Here is a 23,657-nt window from a genome sequence, read left to right on the forward strand (position 1 = left end):
TAAACAAACAACACTTAATACAATATATTCCAAAATCTCACATATTAATACAACACACAATAGGATAATACGATGTTGGATGTGGCTCTGGGATTTAGGTATTTCAGCTTGTTTTAGGTTTAATCGATATGGACAGTAGCCTAAAAATATTACTAGAAGTTTCTCAAAATTCTGAAGTAACGCCCAAACTTTTAAACTTACAATATATATTCTTAAGTGAATAATAATAAAATTTGTTGTATTACTTTATTGTATGTAAAAATAATAAAGCTACACAATGGGCCATTGGCGATCAACCCTCCGCATAAACGGGACTGTGGGTTTCAGCATTGTGAGTCCAGAGACTCACATTTGAAGGTGAAATTATTAGAAATAAAATAAATAAATTTTAAAAGTTATCTTAATCGTAAAACTTTTTATTTTGTGAGTTCAATTTAGAATTTACTAACTTTCAATATGACGTGAAACGATGAAAATGTTTAGAGGTTAGCAAGAAAACACGAAACAACCCGTTTGAGTAAAAAAAACTTTATTGGTAAGGTTAGCAAAAAACACGAAACAACCGGTTTCAGTAAAAAAATACTTTATTGGTAAGGTTAGCAAGAAAACACGAAACATCTTGTTTCAGTAACAAAAATTGTATTGTTGATGTTAACAAAACACAAAACAACCGGTTTCAGTAACAAAAAACTTTATTAGTAAGGTTAGCAAGAAAACACGAAACATCTTGTTTCAGTAACAAAAAACTTTGTTAGTAAGGTTAGCAAGAAAACACGAAACATCTTGTTTCAGTAACAAAAAACTTTGTTAGTAAGGTTAGCAAGAAAACACGAAACATCTTGTTTCAGTAACAAAAATTTTATTAGTAAGGTAAGCAAGAAAACACGAAACATCTTGTTTCAGTAACAAAAATTTTATTAGTAAGGTAAGCAAGAAAACACGAAACATCTTGTTTCAGTAACAAAAAATTTATTAGTAAGGTTAGCAAGAAAACACGAAACATCTTGTTTCAGTAACAAAAATTTTATTAGTAAGGTAAGCAAGAAAACACGAAACATCTTGTTTCAGTAACAAAAATTTTATTAGTAAGGTTAGCAAGAAAACACGAAACATCTTGTTTCAGTAACAAAAAAATTTATTAGTAAGGTAAGCAAGAAAACACGAAACATCTTGTTTCAGTAACAAAAACTTTATTAGTAAGGTTAGCAAGAAAACACGAAACATCTTGTTTCAGTAACAAAATTTTATTAGTAAGGTAAGCAAGAAAACACGAAACATCTTGTTTCAGTAACAAAAAAAATTATTAGTAAGGTAAGCAAGAAAACACGAAACATCTTGTTTCAGTAACAAAAACTTTATTAGTAAGGTAAGCAAGAAAACACGAAACATCTTGTTTCAGTAACAAAAAAATTTATTAGTAAGGTAAGCAAGAAAACACGAAACATCTTGTTTCAGTAACAAAAACTTTATTAGTAAGGTAAGCAAGAAAACACGAAACATCTTGTTTCAGTAACAAAAAACTTTATTAGTAAGGTAAGCAAGAAAACACGAAACATCTTGTTTCAGTAACAAAAAAAATTATTAGTAAGGTAAGCAAGAAAACACGAAACATCTTGTTTCAGTAACAAAAACTTTATTAGTAAGGTAAACAAGAAAACACGAAACATATTGTTTCAGTAACAAAAAAATTTATTAGTAAGGTTAGCAAGAAAACATGAAACATCTTGTTTCAGTAACAAAAACTTTATTAGTAAGGTAAGCAAGAAAACACGAAACATCTTGTTTCAGTAACAAAAAAATTTATTAGTAAGGTAAGCAAGAAAACACGAAACATCTTGTTTCAGTAACAAAAAAATTTATTAGTAAGGTTAGCAAGAAAACACGAAACATCTTGTTTCAGTAACAAAAACTTTATTAGTAAGGTTAGCAAGAAAACACGAAACATCTTGTTTCAGTAACAAAACTTTATTAGTAAGGTAAGCAAGAAAACACGAAACATCTTGTTTCAGTAACAAAAAAATTTATTAGTAAGCAATCAGATCAGTTATTTACATTTTCAAATTGATAGAAGAGGTTCTTCCTGTTATCACTTTACAATTATTTTGATAAATAATTTTTATATAGACAAAGTTCTACTTATGGAGACAAATTGGACGTTTTATGTGCATTATGAAACATGTATTTATAAAAATGTCTCAGTTTGGGTTGTACAGAAATAAAGCTAGGACTTAGAATAACTAATCCTTTCTCTGTAATGGTACAATATATATATTTATTATTAAATAATGGATTATTATTAGTAGCAGAAATCTGTAACATTTTCTTTGTGATTTTAGTGAGAGAAGTGGTGAAAATCTGCCATATTTTACTTCTCTTTCGTCCATTATTATTCTTGATTTGATATAGCTTCCCAATATCTTGTCCATTGTTACTATTGACAACAAACTAATGATTTCACAGTAAGGCTTCACAACAATCTTGTCTATTGTTACTATTGATAACAGACTAATGATTTCAGAGTAAGGCTTTACAACAATCTTGTCCATTATTATTATTGACAACAAACTAACGATTTCACAGTAAGTCTTCCCAACAATCTTGTCCATTGTTATTACTGACAACAAACTAATGATTTTACAGTAAATCTTCCCAACAATCTTGCCCATTGTTACTACTGGCAACAAACTAACGATTTCACAGTAAGTCTTCCCAACAATCTTGTCCATTGTTACTACTGACAACAGACTAATGATTTTACAGTAAATCTTCCCAACAATCTTGTCCATTGTTACTATTGACAAGAAACTAATGATTTGACAGTGAGGCTTCCCGATAATCTTGTCCATTGTTACTACTGACAACAAACTAATGATTTGACTGTAAGGCTTCCCAACAATCTTGTCTATTGTTACTATTGACAACAGACTAATGATTTTACAGTAAATCTTCCCAACAATCTTGTCCATTGTTACTATTGACAAGAAACTAATGATCTGACACTAAGGCTTCCCGATAATCTTGTCCATTGTTACTGCTGACAACAAACTCATTATATGACACGAAGACTTTCTCATAATTTTGTTTACTTTTGTTCCTGACAGCATATTAAGGATTTGACAGTAAGGCTTCCTGATAGTCTCGTCTGTTGTTAGTCCTGATAACCTATTAAGAATGTGACAGTAAGAATCCTGATAGTCTCGTCTGTTGTTAGTCCTGATAACCTATTAAGAATGTGACAGTAAGAATCCTGATAATCTCGTCCGTTGTTAGTCCTGATAACATATTAAGAATGTGACAGTAAGAATCCTGATAGTCTCGTCTGTTGTTAGTCCTGATAACATATTAAGAATGTGTCAGTAATAATCCTGATAGTCTCGTCTGTTGTTAGTCCTGATAACATATTAAGAATGTGACAGTAAGAATCCTGATAATCTCGTCTGTTGTTAGTCCTGATAACATATTAAGAATGTGACAGTAAGAATCCTGATAGTCTCGTCTGTTGTTAGTCCTGATAACATATTAAGAATGTGACAGTAAGAATCCTGATAGTCTCGTCTGTTGTTAGTCCTGATAACATATTAAGAATGTGACAGTAAGAATCCTGATAATCTCGTCCGTTGTTAGTCCTGATAACATATTAAGAATGTGACAGTAAGAATCCTGATAATCTCGTCCGTTGTTAGTCCTGATAACATATTAAGAATGTGACAGTAAGAATCCTGATAGTCTCGTCCGTTGTTAGTCCTGATAACATATTAAGAATGTGACAGTAAGAATCCTGATAGTCTCGTCTGTTGTTAGTCCTGATAACATATTAAGAATGTGACAGTAAGAATCCTGATAATCTCGTCCGTTGTTAGTCCTGATAACATATTAAGAATTTGACAGTAAGAATCATGATAGTCTCGTCTGTTGTTAGTCTTGATAACATATTAAGAATGTGACAGTAAGAATCCTGAGTCTCGTCTGTTGTTAGTCCTGATAACACATTAAGAATGTGACAGTAAGAATCCTGATAATCTCGTCCGTTGTTAGTCCTGATAACATGTGACAGTAAGAATCCTGATAATCTCGTCCGTTGTTAGTCCTGATAACATATTAAGAATGTGACAGTAAGAATCCTGATAGTCTCGTCTGTTGTTAGTCCTGATAACATATTAAGAATGTGACAGTAAGAATCCTGATAATCTCGTCCGTTGTTAGTCCTGATAACATATTAAGAATGTGACAGTAAGAATCTTGATAGTCTCGTCTGTTGTTAGTCCTGATAGCGTATTAAGAATATGAGAGTAAGGCTTTCTGATGATCTTATCGACCGCTACTTCTGATGACAAAGTAAGAACATGACCACATGGCTTCCTATTGATAAAAGAAGTTACATCTCCATAAATACTATTTGCGATTTACACTTTCTACAAAAAATCAGATTTGTGATAATTAATAATAAATATATCATCTTATATTCTTTTCTCTTAATAAGCACCAATTGTTCATTCTTAACTACTGGTAAAGCATTGCTTTCATTCTAAAGATACTACCAAACCAATTCTACGTTCTTGAGTTTGTAACAAATGCAATACACTAACCTGACAGCGTAGAAGTGAGTTTCAATACACTGCTGGCCAAATCTTAAGGCCAATGAACATAAAGAAAAAATATGCATTTTGCGTTGTTAGACTCAACCACTTATTTGAGTAGAGCTTCGAAAGATGAAAATAAGAAAAGGGAAAATAAAAATAAAAAACCTTTTAGCATTTAATAGGAAAAATGTGAACACTATGAAATTAATCTAAATAATAGCTGGTCAAAAGACCATAGAAAAACGAAGCGTTAATCAGTAAACACATAACCAAATTTAGTCATTTGTGTTCAAGCATTAGCGTTGTCAACATCTCCCACTCACATCTCCTGTGTTACATTGGGTAAAAACATGGCAAAGGCTAAAAAGTTGACAGAGTTGAACGTGGCAGAATTGTCGAGCTGCAAAAGAAAGGTCTCTCTCAACGTGCCATCGATGGTGAGATTGGACATAGTAAAACTGCTGTTGCAAATGTCTTAAAAGACCCTGAGGTGAAACGGAACGAAAATTTCAAGTGGTCGGCCCAATAAATTTTCGCTGGCGATGAGCAGAAGGATTCGCCGTGTTGTCTGGCAAGACATCAGCCAATCGTCGAACCAGATTAAGCCCCTTACGGACGCAGATTACAGCTCAAGAACAATAAGACAGCATCTACGAGAGAAAGGCTTTAAAAACCGTAAACGTTTTCAAAGGCCACGCCTCCTTCCACATCACGAAATAGCTCGGTTAAATTTTACTGAGAATCACCAAACATGGGATTCTTAGAAAAGTGGACAAAGGTTTTATTCTCTGATGAGAAAAAATTAACCTGGATGGTCCAGATGGCTTTCAACATTACTGGCACGATAAGGATATCCTACCGGAGACGTTTTCTACACGACACAGTGGAGGAGGTTCCATCATGATCTGGGATGCTTTCTCCTTCCATCGAACAATGGAGCTTCAGGTTATACAGTGGCGTAAAACAGCGGCTGGCTACATTGGCATGTTGGAGAAAGCATTCTTATTGACTGAAGGCCCTCGTTTGTGTGGAAATGACTGGATCTTTCAGCAGGAAAACGCTGCAATCCACACTGCATGCAGGAAAAAGGACTTTTTCATGGCGAATAACGTAATTCTTTTGGACCATCCAGCGTGTTCGCCTGAACTGAACCTCATTGAAAATGTTTAGGGGGTGGACGGCAAGGGAAGTCTATAGAAATGGACGTCAATTCCAAACAGTGCATGATCTTCGTGAAGCCATCTTCATCACTTGGAGTAACATTCCAGCCAGCCTTCTGCAAACGCTTATATTGACCATGCCAAAGCGAATGTTTGCAGTTATTTGGAATGACGGCCGTGCAACTCACTACTGAGACCTCTTATTGGACATTTCCTACCTTGTTTAGGACTTCTTTTTGGTATGGTCTTAAACTTTTGACCAGCTAGTATTTAGGCAAATTTCATAGTGCTCACGTTTTCCCTATTAAATGCTAAATTTTTTATTTTTTTTATTTTCCCTTTTCTTATTTTCATTTTTCGAAGCTCTACTCAAATAAGTGGTTGAATTTAACAACGCAAAATGCATATTTTTTTCTTTATGTTGATTGGCCTTAAGATTTTGGCCAGCAGTGTATTACTAATACTAGTGTTAGGCCAGCAGTGTATACTTGTAACACGTTCTTTCTGAACTGGTAATATAATAATTATTCTCTCGTGATAACTACACACCGATTAACCATAATTTTTGTACAGATAAATTCTTCCAGTTTAAGGTGTGCGGTTATTAATTATCCAACATATTTCACACACGCCTCAAATACAAAACTAATCTTTCAAACTCATATCTGGAAGATATTTAAGCTTCATGTCAGTTCCTCTCCCAGATTACTTTTTATGTTAAAACAGAATACCACCCAGTGTGGCCCACTGTTTAGAGACATCATCCAGGATCAGTTTGGTCTAGCTGTATGGTCAAATCTCATAATCAAGTACAGCCGTCACCCACCTTTGTCGAGCAACAAAGACATAGTATGTTCATAAACAAACTTGACCGCACAACGCCATCTGTTCATAAACAAACTTGACTGCACAACGCCATCTGTTCATAAACAAACTTGACTGCACAACGCCATCTAGATCTTTTTTTTCAGTTTACTCTTCACATTTGTCCTAACTGTATTTTTGGTTCTATTTTTATTTACAAAGCTAAACAATAGGCTATCTGTTTAGAGTTGTAAGCCTATAAATGTGAAGGGGATCGGTCTAAGTACATATTCATGATCAGGAAAAAGAATGGCAAAAAGTGTTAAAGTAAATCTTATAGTGGGACTGAAATTGTCCTTAATTTTAACTTATTGTTCTGACAGATGAGAAAACAAACCCTTTATAACTTGTTTCGGTTTCTCACGTACTTCTATTATCCTTAATTTTAACTTATTGTTTTGACAGATGAGAAAACAAACCATTTATAACTTGTTTCGGTTTCTCACGTACTTCTATTATCCTTAATTTTAACTTATTGTTTTGACAGATGAGAAAACAAACCCTTTATAACTTGTTTCAGTTTCTCACATACTTCTATTGTCCTTAACTTTAATTTATTGTTCTGACAGATGAGAAAACAAACCTTTATAACTTGTTTCGGTTTCTCACGTACTACTATTATCCTTAATTTTAACTTATTGTTCTGACACATGAGAAAACAAACCTTTTATAACTTGTTTCGGTTTCTCACGTACTTCTATTATCCTTAATTTTAACTTATTGTTTTGACAGATGAGAAAACAAACCATTTATAACTTGTTTCGGTTTCTCACGTACTTCTATTATCCTTAATTTTAACTTATTGTTTTGACAGATGAGAAAACAAACCCTTTATAACTTGTTTCAGTTTCTCACATACTTCTATTGTCCTTAACTTTAATTTATTGTTCTGACAGATGAGAAAACAAACCTTTTATAACTTGTTTCGGTTTCTCACGTACTACTATTATCCTTAATTTTAACTTATTGTTCTGACACATGAGAAAACAAACCCTTTATAACTTGTTTCGGTTTCTCACGTACTTCTATTATCCTTAATTTTAACTTATTGTTTTGACAGATGAGAAAACAAACCATTTATAACTTGTTTCGGTTTCTCACGTACTTCTATTATCCTTAATTTTAACTTATTGTTTTGACAGATGAGAAAACAAACCCTTTATAACTTGTTTCAGTTTCTCACATACTTCTATTGTCCTTAACTTTAATTTATTGTTCTGACAGATGAGAAAACAAACCTTTTATAACTTGTTTCGGTTTCTCACGTACTACTATTATCCTTAATTTTAACTTATTGTTCTGACACATGAGAAAACAAACCTTTTATAACTTGTTTCGGTTTCTCACGTACTACTATTATCCTTAATTTTAACTTGTTGTTCAAACACATGAGAAAACAAACCTTTTATAGCTTGTTTCGGTTTCTCACGTACTTCTATTGCCCATAACTTTAACTTATTGTTCTGACAGATGAGAAAACAAACCCTTTATAACTTGTTTCGGTTTCTCACGTACTTCTATTGTCCTTAATTTTAACTTATTGTTCTGACAGATGAGAAAACAAACCTTTTATAACTTGTTTCGATTTCTCACGTACTTCTATTGTCCTTAACTTTAATTTATTGTTCTGACAGATGAGAAAACAAACCTTTTATAACTTGTTTCGGTTTCTCACGTACTACTATTATCCTTAATTTTAACTTATTGTTGTGACACATGGGAAAACAAACCTTTTATAGCTTGTTTCGGTTTCTCACGTACTTCTATTGTCCTTAACTTTAATTTATTGTTCTGACAGATGAGAAAACAAACCCTTTATAACTTGTTTCGGTTTCTCACGTACTTCTATTTTCCTTAACTTTAATTTATTGTTCTGACAGATGAGAAAACAAACCTTTTATAACTTGTTTCGGTTTCTCACGTACTTCTATTGTCCTTAACTTTAATTTATTGTTCTGACAGATGAGAAAACAAACCTTTTATAACTTGTTTCGGTTTCTCACGTACTACTATTATCCTTAATTTTAACTTATTGTTGTGACACATGGGAAAACAAACCTTTTATAGCTTGTTTCGGTTTCTCACGTACTTCTGTTGTCCTTAACTTTAATTTATTGTTCTAGCAGATGAGAAAACAAACCTTTTATAACTTGTTTCGGTTTCTCACGTACTTCTATTGTCCTTAACTTTAATTTATTGTTCTGACAGATGAGAAAACAAACCTTTTATAACTTGTTTCGATTACTCACGTACTACTATTATCCTTAATTTTAACTTATTGTTGTGACACATGGGAAAACAAACCTTTTATAGCTTGTTTCGGTTTCTCACGTACTTCTATTGTCCTTAACTTTAATTTATTGTTCTAGCAGATGAGAAAACAAACCTTTTATAACTTGTTTTGGTTTCTCACGTACTACTATTATCCTTAATTTTAACTTATTGTTCTGACACATGAGAAAACAAACCTTTTATAGCTTGTTTCGGTTTCTCACGTACTTCTATTGTCCTTAACTTTAATTTATTGTTCTAGCAGATGAGAAAACAAACCTTTTATAACTTGTTTCGGTTTCTCACGTACTACTATTATCCTTAATTTTAACTTATTGTTCAAACACATGAGAAAACAAACCTTTTATAGCTTGTTTCGGTTTCTCACGTACTTCTATTGCCCTTAACTTTAACTTATTGTTCTGACAGATGAGAAAACAAACCCTTTATAACTTGTTTCGGTTTCTCACGTATTACTATTATCTTCAATTTTAATCAAGTGTTCAAACGATTTTGAGAAACTTACAACACATTTTTTTTTCCTAATAAGGAGTCACAGCTGTACAGTACTCGTATGGTGGAGGAACATCTGAGGTAAGTACCTGAACGAAAGAGTTAAATGATAAAAGTAAGGATTATTTGATAATAAGAGGCCAAATAAAATAACAAACAAATATAAGGATTATTTGATAATAAGAGGCCCAATAAAATAACAAACAAATATAAGGATTATTTGATAATAAGAGGCCCAATAAAATAACAAACAAATATAAGGATTATTTGATAATAAGAGGCCCAATAAAATAACAAACAAATATAAGGATTATTTGATAATAAGAGGCCCAATAAAATAACAAACAAATATAAGGATTATTTGATAATAAGAGGCCCAATAAAATAACAAACAAATATAAGGATTATTTGATAATAAGAGGCCCAATAAAATAACAAACAAATATAAGGATTATTTGATAATAAGAGGCCAAATAAAATAACAAACAAATATAAGGATTATTTGATAATAAGAGGCCCAATAAAATAACAAACAAATATAAGGATTATTTGATAATAAGAGGCCAAATAAAATAACAAACAAATATAAGGATTATTTGATAATAAGAGGCCCAATAAAATAACAAACAAATATAAGGATTATTTGATAATAAGAGGCCCAATAAAATAACAAACAAATATAAGGATTATTTGATAATAAGAGGCCCAATAAAATAACAAACAAATATAAGGATTATTTGATAATAATAGGCCAAATAAAATAACAAACAAATATAAGGATTATTTGATAATAAGAGGCCCAATAAAATAACAAACAAATATAAGGATTATTTGATAATAAGAGGCCCAATAAAATAACAAACAAATATAAGGATTATTTGATAATAAGAGGCCCAATAAAATAACAAACAAATATAAGGATTATTTGATAATAAGAGGCCCAATAAAATAACAAACAAATATAAGGATTATTTGATAATAATAGGCCAAATAAAATAACAAATAAATATAAGGATTATTTGATAATAAGAGGCCCAATAAAATAACAAATAAATATAAGGATTATTTGATAATAAGAGGCCCAATAAAATAACAAACAAATATAAGGATTATTTGATAATAATAGGCCAAATAAAATAACAAATAAATATAAGGATTATTTGATAATAAGAGGCCCAATAAAATAACAAATAAATATAAGGATTATTTGATAATAAGAGGCCCAATAAAATAACAAACAAATATAAGGATTATTTGATAATAATAGGCCAAATAAAATAACAAATAAATATAAGGATTATTTGATAATAAGAGGCCCAATAAAATAACAAATAAATATAAGGATTATTTGATAATAAGAGGCCCAATAAAATAACAAATAAATATAAGGATTATTTGATAATAAGAGGCCCAATAAAATAACAAACAAATATAAGGATTATTTGATAATAAGAGGCCCAATAAAATAACAAACAAATATAAGGATTATTTGATAATAAGAGGCCCAATAAAATAACAAACAAATATAAGGATTATTTGATAATAATAGGCCAAATAAAATAACAAATAAATATAAGGATTATTTGATAATAAGAGGCCCAATAAAATAACAAATAAATATAAGGATTATTTGATAATAAGAGGCCCAATAAAATAACAAACAAATATAAGGATTATTTGATAATAATAGGCCAAATAAAATAACAAATAAATATAAGGATTATTTGATAATAAGAGGCCCAATAAAATAACAAATAAATATAAGGATTATTTGATAATAAGAGGCCCAATAAAATAACAAACAAATATAAGGATTATTTGATAATAATAGGCCAAATAAAATAACAAATAAATATAAGGATTATTTGATAATAAGAGGCCCAATAAAATAACAAATAAATATAAGGATTATTTGATAATAAGAGGCCCAATAAAATAACAAATAAATATAAGGATTATTTGATAATAAGAGGCCCAATAAAATAACAAACAAATATAAGGATTATTTGATAATAAGAGGCCCAATAAAATAACAAACAAATATAAGGATTATTTGATAATAAGAGGCCCAATAAAATAACAAACAAATATAAGGATTATTTGATAATAAGAGGCCAAATAAAATAACAAACAAATATAAGGATTATTTGATAATAAGAGGCCCAATAAAATAACAAACAAATATAAGGATTATTTGATAATAAGAGGCCCAATAAAATAACAAACAAATATAAGGATTATTTGATAATAAGAGGCCAAATAAAATAACAAACAAATATAAGGATTATTTGATAATAAGAGGCCAAATAAAATAACAAACAAATATAAGGATTATTTGATAATAAGAGGCCAAATAAAATAACAAACAAATATAAGGATTATTTGATAATAAGAGGCCCAATAAAATAACAAACAAATATAAGGATTATTTGATAATAAGAGGCCCAATAAAATAACAAACAAATATAAGGATTATTTGATAATAAGAGGCCCAATAAAATAACAAACAAATATAAGGATTATTTGATAATAAGAGGCCCAATAAAATAACAAACAAATATAAGGATTATTTGATAATAAGAGGCCCAATAAAATAACAAACAAATATAAGGATTATTTGATAATAAGAGGCCCAATAAAATAACAAACAAATATAAGGATTATTTGATAATAAGAGGCCCAATAAAAATAACTATACATCACGCTAGTTAGTTGTTTGGTTATAAACGTTGAAAATAAGGAAACGATACAAGATTTTTATTACAAGCTGGTTAAAACAGTAGAAAGTAGTTGGAGAAAACACAAACTGGTAGATACGTAACGGATGTAAACCCAAGAATGTGTTAAACATGATAACAATATGCATCGGGTAGAGAAAACACAAACTGATAAATGCGTAACCCCTGAATGAGGTAAACACAAGCCTAGTCTACAAGAGTTGGAGGAATCCATTAAATACACAACAAACGTCTATTTTAATCCAGTTTTTGCACCAAATATATCAAACAAAGAAAATAAAGGACAATTTTTTTACAATTCTTTGCTAATATTTTTGATACACTTTTTCAGGAGGTTTCGCACAAAAAGTGCTTGTTACATGCTGGATAAACGTGATATCATTACTTGTAGTTAATATTCCTGCTAAAGAACGACGTCCATGTATCTTGTTACACATCTAAATATTTTATCAGTATCAGATCTGATGCGAGAACCAGTGCTGGTTTTTAGACTCTCAAGATAAACTTCTGGTAATCGAAACTCTCACGTTACAGAATAGTTTCCTTTAGGTTTCCTGGGACATTTGTCAAAGGACATATTCAGTATTACAGAAATGAATAAATGTTTAAGAGGTCAATTGCGATGCACTTTTATACTTGGTTATGTTCTCTAGCTTCCACTTGTTCGACAACTCACAGTAATTTTATGGCTATGATCAATTTGTTTGCAGTTAAGCAGAAAGCTACACGATGGGCTTTACTTGTTGTGCCTACCACGTGCATTTAAACCCGCAGACTAACCGCTGTGCCACAAGGAAGCGACAGATATAATTGGCAAGAGATGTCATTCATTGCATACGTAACTTTCTCGTCACTTGAGTTCCAGCAGAAAGAAAGACATTTGATGCGAATATCTTGCCACAAATGAGTTCTAGTTAGGATCATAACATAACTGTTATTCATAAAATTACAGCCATAATTACAATTACCATTTGAAGTTGTATTGTATGGTGTACAGCCAAGAGGAAGAATACAACTACTATACAACCATTAGGGCAAATACAACTTCAAGGTGTATTTTATTGTGTACATCCATGAGGACAAATACAAATTCAAGCTGTATTGTATAGTGTGTAAGCTATAAGAACAAATAAAAGTTGAAGTTCTATTATATAGTGTGCAGCCATGAGAACAAATACAAGTTGAAGTTGTATTTTACAGTGTGCAGCCATGAGAACAAATACAAGTTGAAGTTGTATTTTACAGTGTACATCCTTGAAGACAAATGAAACTTGAAGTTGTAGGTTTTAGTACACATCTATGAGACAAAATACAAGTTGAAGTTGTATTTTATAGTGTACATCTTTGAAGACAAATGAAACTTGAAGTTGTAGTTTTTAGTGCACATCCATAAGAACAAATACAAGTTGAAGTTGTATTGTAGATTGCGTGCTCTGTAAAAGGCCGTCATTCAAATCTTGCTACTTTATCTCATAGAATCAGTGAACGAAAGATTGCAATGGAATTTCTCTTTGAAAGCAAACAGCAGCTGCAAATTATTTCTTACTTTAAATGAAAATGATAAAATTTACAGAACAATTGTATTTATTTTACAATCTGGAGAAAAAAGTGTAATATGAAAGTATGCCATTAACTTGCATTAGCTTAATAAAATACACGTAATAAGGCCATAAACAAAGGTGTTGCACAAAAAATATAACACACACAGGATACAACCCACTGAATGTGGAAAGGTTAGTATGTAAACACAGGAAGCTATGTATCTATTTTGTTTGATTGTTTAAGAGCAAAACCACATTGAGTTATCCGCTGTATTAACCACAGAGAATGGAACCCCGGATCTTAAAGCCACTATCTGAAAAATAGGAAATTATACGACATTTGTTATTAAGTGTTATACGTTATTCATGGTTATAATACATAATTAAGATGATATATGGATTTAGAACTATCGTAGAACTCTAAAGCTGTGAAAGTGTCCACTTGAGGAAGAAACACGTGTTAATCATTATGTTTTCCTTCACGATTTTGTTCATACACATATAAAGACTGTTTACTGGTTCAGGCGTCAGCTTCTAATCTATATATGTTGTCTCTATGGGGTTCTAAGTAATATTATACTCACGCTAGTGAACCTATACTCGTATATAATTTGACAAATAACTAACACTGACGCTACTACGTTATTTTTCTGAATGATTCAGCAGACACTCTATTTAAAACGATAAGACTAGCTATCATGTTTCATCTGTTAGTCAATTTACCACTTGTCACTGAGTTACAGTGATCTACACACGATCTCGCTGTAATTAATGATTCTACACATACCTTGTTTATATTTCTCACACGTGAAGTAAAGTCATTGATAAATTAATAAGAAACAAGTATGAGAGTTCTAGTCCATAATTAAATACAATCGTGAACTATCACTTTACTATAATCAGAGTGAAGGGAATATGTTGTTTGTTTTTAATTTCGTGCAAAGCAACAAGAGGGTTATCTGCGCTAGCCGTCCCTAATCTCGCAGTGTAAGACAAAAGGTAAGGCAGCTAGTCATCACTATTCATCGCCTACTCTTGGGCTACTCTTTTACAAACAAAAAAACATTATAACCACCCGACGACTTGAGGTGCGAATGCATTGATTGGTGGGACGACCATTCGAACCCCCTACCCTCAGAGTGCGTGTCCAGCGCCCTAACCACCTCATTGGATAACAGTGACATCTGTACGAACATGAAAAAGATATTTAAAATGTTTAAGTCTATAACTACAACAAAATAATATTTATATTCAAATCTGCTCTTTAGACTTAATTAATTACGCTTTTTATTTCTTATATGAAGCAAAACCTGACAATAACACTGAGTGATTCTTACAGAAACACGGATTAAACCTGACAATAACACTGAGTGATTCTTACAGAAACACGGAATAAACCTGGCAATAACACTGAGTGATTCTTACAGAAACACGGAATAAACCTGACAATAACACTGAGTGATTCTTACAGAAATACGGAATAAACCTGATAATAAAACTGAGTGATTCTTACAGAAACACGGATTAAACCTGACAATAAAACTGAGTGATCCTTACAGAAACACGGATTAAACCTGACAATAACACTGAGTGATTCTTACAGAAACACGGATTAAACCTGACAATAAAACTGAGTGATTCTTACAGAAACACGGAATAAACCTGGCAATAACACTGAGTGATCCTTACAGAAACACGGAATAAACCTGACAATAAAACTGAGTGATTCTTACAGAAACACGGATTAAACCTGGTAATAAAACTGAGTGATCCTTACAGAAACACGGATTAAACCTGATAATAACACTGAGTGATTCTTACAGAAACACGGATTAAACCTGATAATAAAACTGAGTGATTCTTACAGAAACACGGATTAAACCTGGCAATAACACTGAGTGATTCTTACAGAAACACGGATTAAACCTGATAATAAAACTGAGTGATTCTTACAGAAACACGGATTAAACCTGGTAATAAAACTAAGTGATCCCTACAGAAACACGGATTAAACCTGATAATAAAACTGAGTGATTCTTACAGAAACACGGATTAAACCTGGTAATAAAACTAAGTGATCCCTACAGAAACACGGATTAAACCTAAGAATAAAACTAAAAGAATTCCTTTTCCAAATTATCAATTTCTCAGCCCTCTTAGAAACTAGGTGTTAAGAATTCTTTTTGCAAATTATCAATTTCTCAGCCCTCTTAGAAACTAGGTATTAAGAATTCTTTTTGCAAATTATCAATTTCTCAGCCCTCTTAGAAACTAGGTATTAAGAATTCTTTTTACAAATTATCAATTTCTCAGCCCTCCTAGAAACTAGGTATTAAGAATTCTTTTTGCAAATTATCAATTTCTCAGCCCTCTTAGAAACTAGGTATTAAGAATTCCTTTTCCAAATTATCAATTTCTCAGCCCTCTTAGAAACTAGGTGTTAAGAATTCTTTTTGCAAATTATCAATTTATTAGCCCTCTTAGAAACTAGGTATTAAGAATTCTTTTTGCAAATTATCAATTTCTCAGCCCTCTTAGAAATTAGGTATTACGAATTATTCTTACAAATTATCAGTTTATCAGCCCTCTTAGAAACTAGGTATTAAGAATTCTTTTTACAAATTATCAGTTTATCAGCCCTCTTAGAAACTAGGTATTAAGAATTCTTTATACAAATTATCAATTTCTCAGCCCTCTTAGAAACTGCATCTTAAGTATTATTTTTATAAATTACACTATGTAACAAATTTTTTACTTTTTCCCAATTGCTTATGCCTAAAGTAAATGGAAAAGACCTATTTATCTCTTTAACCTTTGCTTTTGTGACCTCAGTAATGAAATTTTCAAATTTACCCGTTTTCTAGAACATTCCAGGTATATTTAGTGCTGAGTATCTGACAGAGAATTTTCTCGAACTTACAAGAATTTTTAAGGGCTTTCTAGAATGTATAGAACTTACGAGAATTTTCAAGAACGTTTTACAATTTTCTAGAACTTTCCACAGTAATATATATGCAGGAGCTCACCACTCACCACTTCAGTTTAGTTCTAGCTGCCTAAGTGAACACATAGACCTATCTGATTTTTATCAGAGATGGCATCAAGAAGCCGCAACCATTCTCCAGACGCAATCTGCTAAGTATGTGGCCAATTTATCAAGATAAGAGCAAAAAGGTACTGTGTGACAGCATCTGCTAAACTGTGTGAAATCTACAAGGCATATTAGGGATCAAGACAAAACTCTAGAAGGTAAGACGGACAATTTTTGCTTGCTTGAATTGTAATATTTTATATCATACAAATTTTAGACCTTTTGAAATTTAAATCTTTTAATTTATTTTTTTTCAATTTCCAGTAGTATAGAAAAAATATCACATATAAAATATTTTGCATGAACCTCTTACACATTAGTTGTGGGTGAAATAAATTTGTATAACTGGCTTTCATTTCAGATAATATTCTCTAAAATATTCATAATTTTGCTGAGCAAAACGAACATTTCCTTGTTAGAAGTCCCTTCTCGAGTTAGTGGGGGACATTTTTGTTGAAAGAAATTATCCAATCCGCTTGTTCTCAGTTTGAACTGCAATTTTTTCCAAAAAAAATTGACCAATAAGATGGCATTCCCCACACACTTTTAGCACCGGGGCTACGAAAAGTGGTTTGAAGTGGAATGTGACTGAAATACGTCAGCACATCACGAGCTTCAGGGCCAATCACAAGAAGCGTGGAAGTCTCCAAATGACACACAAGAGATATTCAGGGAACGTTTAGAAACATCTAAACAGATGTTGTGTATCAAGCCCAATTCAATATTACGTCAGTAGCTGCTTTCAAAATGTTTCTGTCTGCTCATCTTACTGCTGACTATCGTGATGCTTCGACCTTCCTTACCGAATCGCAGGCAAAATCGTTCGTATCTCAAGTTAAACACAGAAAGGTAAGAACAGAGCCAGAAAAGGTTGGCAACTGCTTACTAAATAATGGTGAGATTGTGGCTTTACTGATATATTCCAGCAGGTAGACGTTAATACTAGCTAATATGGAGACTTAAGGATGCTGTATTTCACTTAAAAACGTATCAATTAACAAAATAAAATTTGTCTCTAAAGTATACACACAAAAACAATCCTTTTAGGGAGTTTCCAGACTGAATTTACTTTTAATATGCAACTTATAGTGTAAAAATAACCCTTGTATCCTGATGGACGTGGTAACACAACTTAAAGAATATGAAATAAATTTAGTTTCACGATAAGTTTGAGAAAAGTTGGAATAACATACACACATCATACACACACACATACCCAAGATATATCTAACGTTCTTGTTAAAATGTAGCTACCCCAGTAAGGATATAACTGAACAGCATTTGTTGTGTTTAGCTAGATAATTATCAAAATGCCATTTTTAGAAGTTGGCAAAAACTCTTATTACAGTTCTTAATTGTTAAATATGAATAGCAGTGATTAAAGTTTTTTGTTATATTGGAGATGATTTGTAATACGATAAAACGGAAAATAAACGTTTTTCACTTTCAGTAATTAAGGGTAAGGCGAGTCCGTAACTGAATTGTTGAATGTAAATGTTAATGTCCCGATCTGCTCTCGTACTTCTTAAATTTTTGGGTATCGTAGTTGAAAAACAAACAAGCCTTAAGCCTAAAGCTTAAACTGGTACTTATCTGTAAGACTGTGTGCACAAACAATAAAATTTTCAGGATTTTCATGACGACACACACAAAAAGTACAAACATAAAATTATACTATTACATTACCTTTCGCAAGGGAAACTGGTTATTTGTCACAGCTTCATCATACGTAGGGGGCTTGGTTTGACACCAGATGGCGCAATGCATTAAGTGATTATCTGTATGTGGTATTGATTCTGGAATGTGTTCCGATACTTCTTGTGTCTCCGGAAGCATGCATTTTCGCAAGGGTCTGTTGAAAAATATGTAACACATCACGCTAAAGGTTAAATATTTCATAATGTGTTACAGCATATCGTAAGGCTACTTAACAGCACATGCTATTAATTTATACTATTTAAAATTTATAGAATATTGTAAGAAATTCCAAAAATAAACTTGAAAGAACATTCAATTCAACTTTCAAAACAATTAGTGTATATTACTTGAGTCAAAATGACATCATGGAATTCAAATCTAACAGTTGCTAAACAGATTTACGCTTATGATATTAGCGTTATTTTGGTTGTATCATAATGAGTATTAAACATTTTGTTGCGCATTTTCACAAAACCACTACAGAGCGCCGTATAATTATTTATTGACAACTTGTTTGTAACAAGTGGGTGTTAGAGATTTTGTAGCATTTAAAAGGTGATACAATAGCACTAAATAATAACTTTCAATCGTATTATGTGTATTGTGTATTTATACAGAAGTTTAACCGTATTATGTGTAGTGTATATTTATACAAAAGTCTAATCATATTTTATATGTTCCAGCTTCAGTGCAGTCTCTATCACAAGGTAGGTCAGCAATAAGTTTACGAACTTGCTTCCGTTTTGGACAGAGTGCACCTATTCCACAGTGTAGTTTTGCACTAAAATAACAAAACAAACATTGCCATCATTCAGCGCTACTCATAAGACCCCAGAATACATGGGACGTTATAATGTGACGGTAAATTCTATTATTCGTTGGTAAAATAGTACTCAAGAGTTGCCGGTAGGTGGAAATGACTAGTGACCTTCCCTGTAGCCTTTCGTTGGTAAATTAGGGACGATAGCGCAAATAGCCCTCGTGTAGCTTTGTGCAAAATTCAAAGCAAACCTGTTTTACCACTCACCGATGAGTATTGTCTGAAAATAACACTATTCACAACCAAAACTTTCGGTTTGTGTGTTTATGAATTTCCCGAAAAGCTACACAAGGGCTGTATGGGCTAGCCGTCCCTAATTTAGCTGTGTAAGGCTAGAGGGAAGGCAGATAGTCATCACCACCTACCGCCAACTTTTGGGCTACTCTTTACAAACGAATAGTGGGATTGACCGTAACATTATAACGCCCCCACGGCTGAAAGGGCGAGCATGTTTGGTGTGACGGGGATTCGAACCCACCACACTCAGATTACGAGTCGAGTACCTTATCCACTTGGCCATGCCGGGCCTTCAAAACCTTCTGAAAACGAAAATTTATTCAATTTATATAAAACTACTCGAGCCACAACTAATGCTGAAGTAGTAAAACAGATGAAGGGAACTCAGTCAACACCATCCACATGTTCGGAGACATGATCTGTACACCTATCCCCCTATTTAGCTGGCTTTCTGCAAAGGGAAATGAAGTTAGCCTTAGGCCACACATTGGACAAACTCTGCACAGGATCTAGAATATTCGTGCCCCTTCCTGCTAACTCAATAGAGCGCTTGAGATTTTATAACACCAAACTATAGTGTTAGCTCTTTACGGTTTGTATAGTATGTGTATATATTTTATAACACCAAACTATAGTGTTAGCTCTTTACGGTTTGTGTAGTATGTGTATGTATTTTATAACACCAAACTATAGTGTTAGCTCTTTACGGTTTGTGTAGTATGTGTATGTATTTTATAACACCAAACTATAGTGTTAGCTCTTTACGGTTTGTATAGTATGTGTATATATTTTATAACACCAAACTATAGTGTTAGCTCTTTACGGTTTGTGTAGTATGTGTATGTATTTTATAACACCAAACTATAGTGTTAGCTCTTTACGGTTTGTGTAGTATGTGTATGTATTTTATAACACCAAACTATAGTGTTAGCTCTTTACGGTTTGTATAGTATGTGTACATATTCCGTTTTAGCCTTTTATAAGAAACAAAGTTCTGTTCGTGTACTTCGGCTTTAAAGACTACAGCTAAACAGATTAAAGCTAAACCACCATGGATCTGTGTTGAAGAACGTGGTATGTATGTGTGGTCGGGGATCTGTGATTCTAGTCTCTTCATCCATCCTTCTACTGAGAATTACAGTTAGATTTAACATGTGACTGGAAGCTCGTGAACGTTCGTTTATAAATCATCATAACTTTGATATCCTTATTTATTATCTTGTGGCTGGAACAATATCCAGAATTAATTAAATGTTTATTTTTTAAGTCGGAAAGATTTCTTTCGTATTGATTGGTTCACGAAAGAAGTCGTCGCTGATCTAAGTGCTCTCGATGAATGAATTTTTTTCTTTGGAAAGGCTTTTCTTGTATTTATTCAAACATAATTATAATCGTAACAGAATTGTACTGCCTAATGGTAAGAATTCGCTGTGAAGCACACATCAAGGTGTTAAACATGTCGTTCATAGCACCACCTCTAGCATTTCGGGCGACATTACACTGCGTTAGAATACGCAATTTGTTCGAAGAAACTAAGATAAACTCTCCGTAATTCAATAATTTTTAACAGGATTTGATCTTTATGGCAGACGTTAATATGAAATGAGCTGCAATCATATTTTTAGCATTTTCAGGTTGATCTTAAATTCCACACACAGTTTTACGACAAATTTCGCAGATTTAATGACACTGTCGTAAGTTTTTGTTTTCCCTAGTATACAGTAGTAAAGTTAGAAGTGCATGTAGTGTTAAGTTGTTGACTTACACACTTGGTTTCTTGACTAAGATCAAGTACAGTTTGTTGGTTTCTTGACTAAGATCAAGTACAGTTTGTTGGTTTCTTGACTAAGATCAAGTACAGTTTGTTGGTTTCTTGACTAAGATCAAGTATAGTTTGTTGGTTTCTTGACTAAGATCAAGTACAGTTTGTTGGATTCTTGACTAAGATCAAGTACAGTTTGTTGGATTCTTGACTAAGATCAAGTACAGTTTGTTGGTTTCTTGACTAAGATCAAGTACAGTTTGTTGGATTCTTGACTAAGATCAAGTACAGTTTGTTGGATTCTTGACTAAGATCAAGTATAGTTTGTTGGTTTCTTGACTAAGATCAAGTATAGTTTGTTGGATTCTTGGCTAAGATCAAGTACAGTTTGTTGGATTCTTGACTAAGATCAAGTACAGTTTGTTGGATTCTTGACTAAGATCAAGTACAGTTTGTTGGATTCTTGACTAAGATCAAGTACAGTTTGTTGGTTTCTTGACTAAGATCAAGTACAGTTTGTTGGATTCTTGACTAAGATCAAGTACAGTTTGTTGGATTCTTGACTAAGATCAAGTACAGTTTGTTGGATTCTTGACTAAGATCAAGTACAGTTTGTTGGATTCTTGCTTTTTGCATCTACTCTGAAAACAAACGTCTTGACCTTGACATCAGAGGAATAATTATTATCACCTTGACCAATGGCACTCTACAGCTTTCAGCGCAGCTCACTTACAGTAATTGTGGACAGATTGTACTGTAGGTTCTAGCCGAAACCCAAACTTTAATTGACGAAAGTGCCATCTAGCTGTTTCAAAAAATTGTACTCTAATCTTCAATCTCTCTTTCGCCTCTCTCAATGTCATCAAACAACACAACTCCACAAGTATAACTTTTCTCTGAATATATTTCTCTGGCAGAACATGTTGCACATCACTGGCAGATGAGAATAGTTTTGTATTATCAGATTGTTTAGAAATGTTTTCAATTACGTTCGTAAGACCATCTGGATCTCCTGGGAGTAACATGGGGTACAGAATCCTTAATACAGTCTTGAAGAACACAAGTGATCAATTGTTCTTGTTAGGAACACTTAATCTTGATGCCTCCTGTCTAGCTCCTTCGTTTAGAAAGTTTGACGTTGCTGTGGATTCGATGCCAATGAACTATTGGATTGAATAGACATCTTTCCCCCCTGTTGGAGTACTACAACAACACCTTACTTTCACACTTAAGGTCTTGGATGATCTGCGTCGTTTCCTTTGTGTCACGAAGTCCAAAGATCCTCAGAAGTATCGCCATCTTTATCACTCTTCAATGGAGTAGTGTAATCAATCCTTACTTTTTATTTCTTCGTGTCTTTAATTTGTTTTGTGGCTGTTTCACACCTGCATTTCGTGCCATTTTGACCACTGGGTTTAGACCGTTGCATCTACACTGACATCGAAAGTATTTCCACACAAGTACCACACATACTTCACACTTACAATCGGTTTTCTTGTTTTACTGTATCAACGTTACTTTAGCCATACAAGATCAGTACACTCACTCACTGAATGTTGACAATATTTAGATATCTATTTATGACCAGTTTTGGATCCGGTTTTCACAAAGGGTACGGAAATCGCCTGTTTTGTTGTCTAATCTAGTTTTGGTAAAACTGTTAGATAATACAAAATCGATCCGGAATGACTCGAATAATTAGGTTCTGCAAAATCCTGGCTCGTGGAAGCTTTGTTAATAATTTTTCTTTCATCAAGTTAATTTAGCCTTACTAGTGTCATACGATATTAATTCTAAGCGGGCCCAGCATGGCCAAGCGTGTTAAGGCGTGCAACTCGTAATTTTAGGGTCGCGGGTTCGCATCCCCGTCGCGCCAAACATGCTCGCCCTTTCAGCCGTGGGGGCGTTATAATGTGACGGTCAATCCCACTATTCGTTGGTAAAAGAGTTGCCCAAGAGTTGGCGGTGGGTGGTGATGACTAGCTGCTTTCCCTCTAGCCTTACACTGCTGAATTAGGGACGGCTAGCATAGATAGTCCTCGAGTAGCTTTGCGCGAAATTCAAAAAACAAACAAACAATTAATCTAAACAATGGCAAACCGGGTTATAAAAAATCGTTAACAGCGAGAATAGCGAACTGATGAAACAAAGCTTTCTAATTTCTTTAAGTGGAAAGAAAGGAATATCTTATTGGCTAGACTTATTACTTGGTGATTATCATCTTCACTCTGAGTACATAGCTTTCTCTTATCGCAAGCTAATATTAATTATTATGTAAGTTCCTTTGAAGACGTGTTTAGTCTACGTAATCGATATCTTAACAGTTTATTTTTTTAATTTCCAGATTAAAAATTGTATTAATGTTGTACAATTTGTATACTT

General features: G+C 32.7%; 1 protein-coding gene and 1 long non-coding RNA gene across 3 annotated transcripts in view; one reads left to right on the forward strand and one right to left on the reverse strand.

Annotated features, from left to right (window-relative positions):
* Positions 1 to 1,998: 1,998 nt before the first annotated feature.
* Positions 1,999 to 23,657, reverse strand: part of LOC143251175 (uncharacterized) — a 28,402-nt gene continuing 6,743 nt past the window's right edge. The window contains exons 4-6 of the mRNA XM_076502586.1: positions 18,445 to 18,610; positions 9,402 to 9,477; positions 1,999 to 4,359 (exon numbers count right to left, since the gene is read on the reverse strand). Coding sequence (XP_076358701.1) covers positions 9,418 to 9,477; positions 18,445 to 18,610 — 226 coding nt within the window. The 3' untranslated portion in view covers positions 1,999 to 4,359; positions 9,402 to 9,417. The remainder of the gene's footprint in view (positions 4,360 to 9,401; positions 9,478 to 18,444; positions 18,611 to 23,657) is intronic.
* LOC143251176 (uncharacterized) overlaps positions 17,335 to 23,657 on the forward strand; it is an 88,139-nt gene continuing 81,816 nt past the window's right edge. For both annotated transcript variants that reach the window (XR_013028528.1, XR_013028529.1), the window contains exon 1: positions 17,335 to 17,607. This is a non-coding gene — a long non-coding RNA (uncharacterized LOC143251176). The remainder of the gene's footprint in view (positions 17,608 to 23,657) is intronic.

This window comes from Tachypleus tridentatus, chromosome 5 (assembly GCF_004210375.1).
Source record: "Tachypleus tridentatus isolate NWPU-2018 chromosome 5, ASM421037v1, whole genome shotgun sequence".
NCBI lineage: Eukaryota > Metazoa > Arthropoda > Merostomata > Xiphosura > Limulidae > Tachypleus > Tachypleus tridentatus.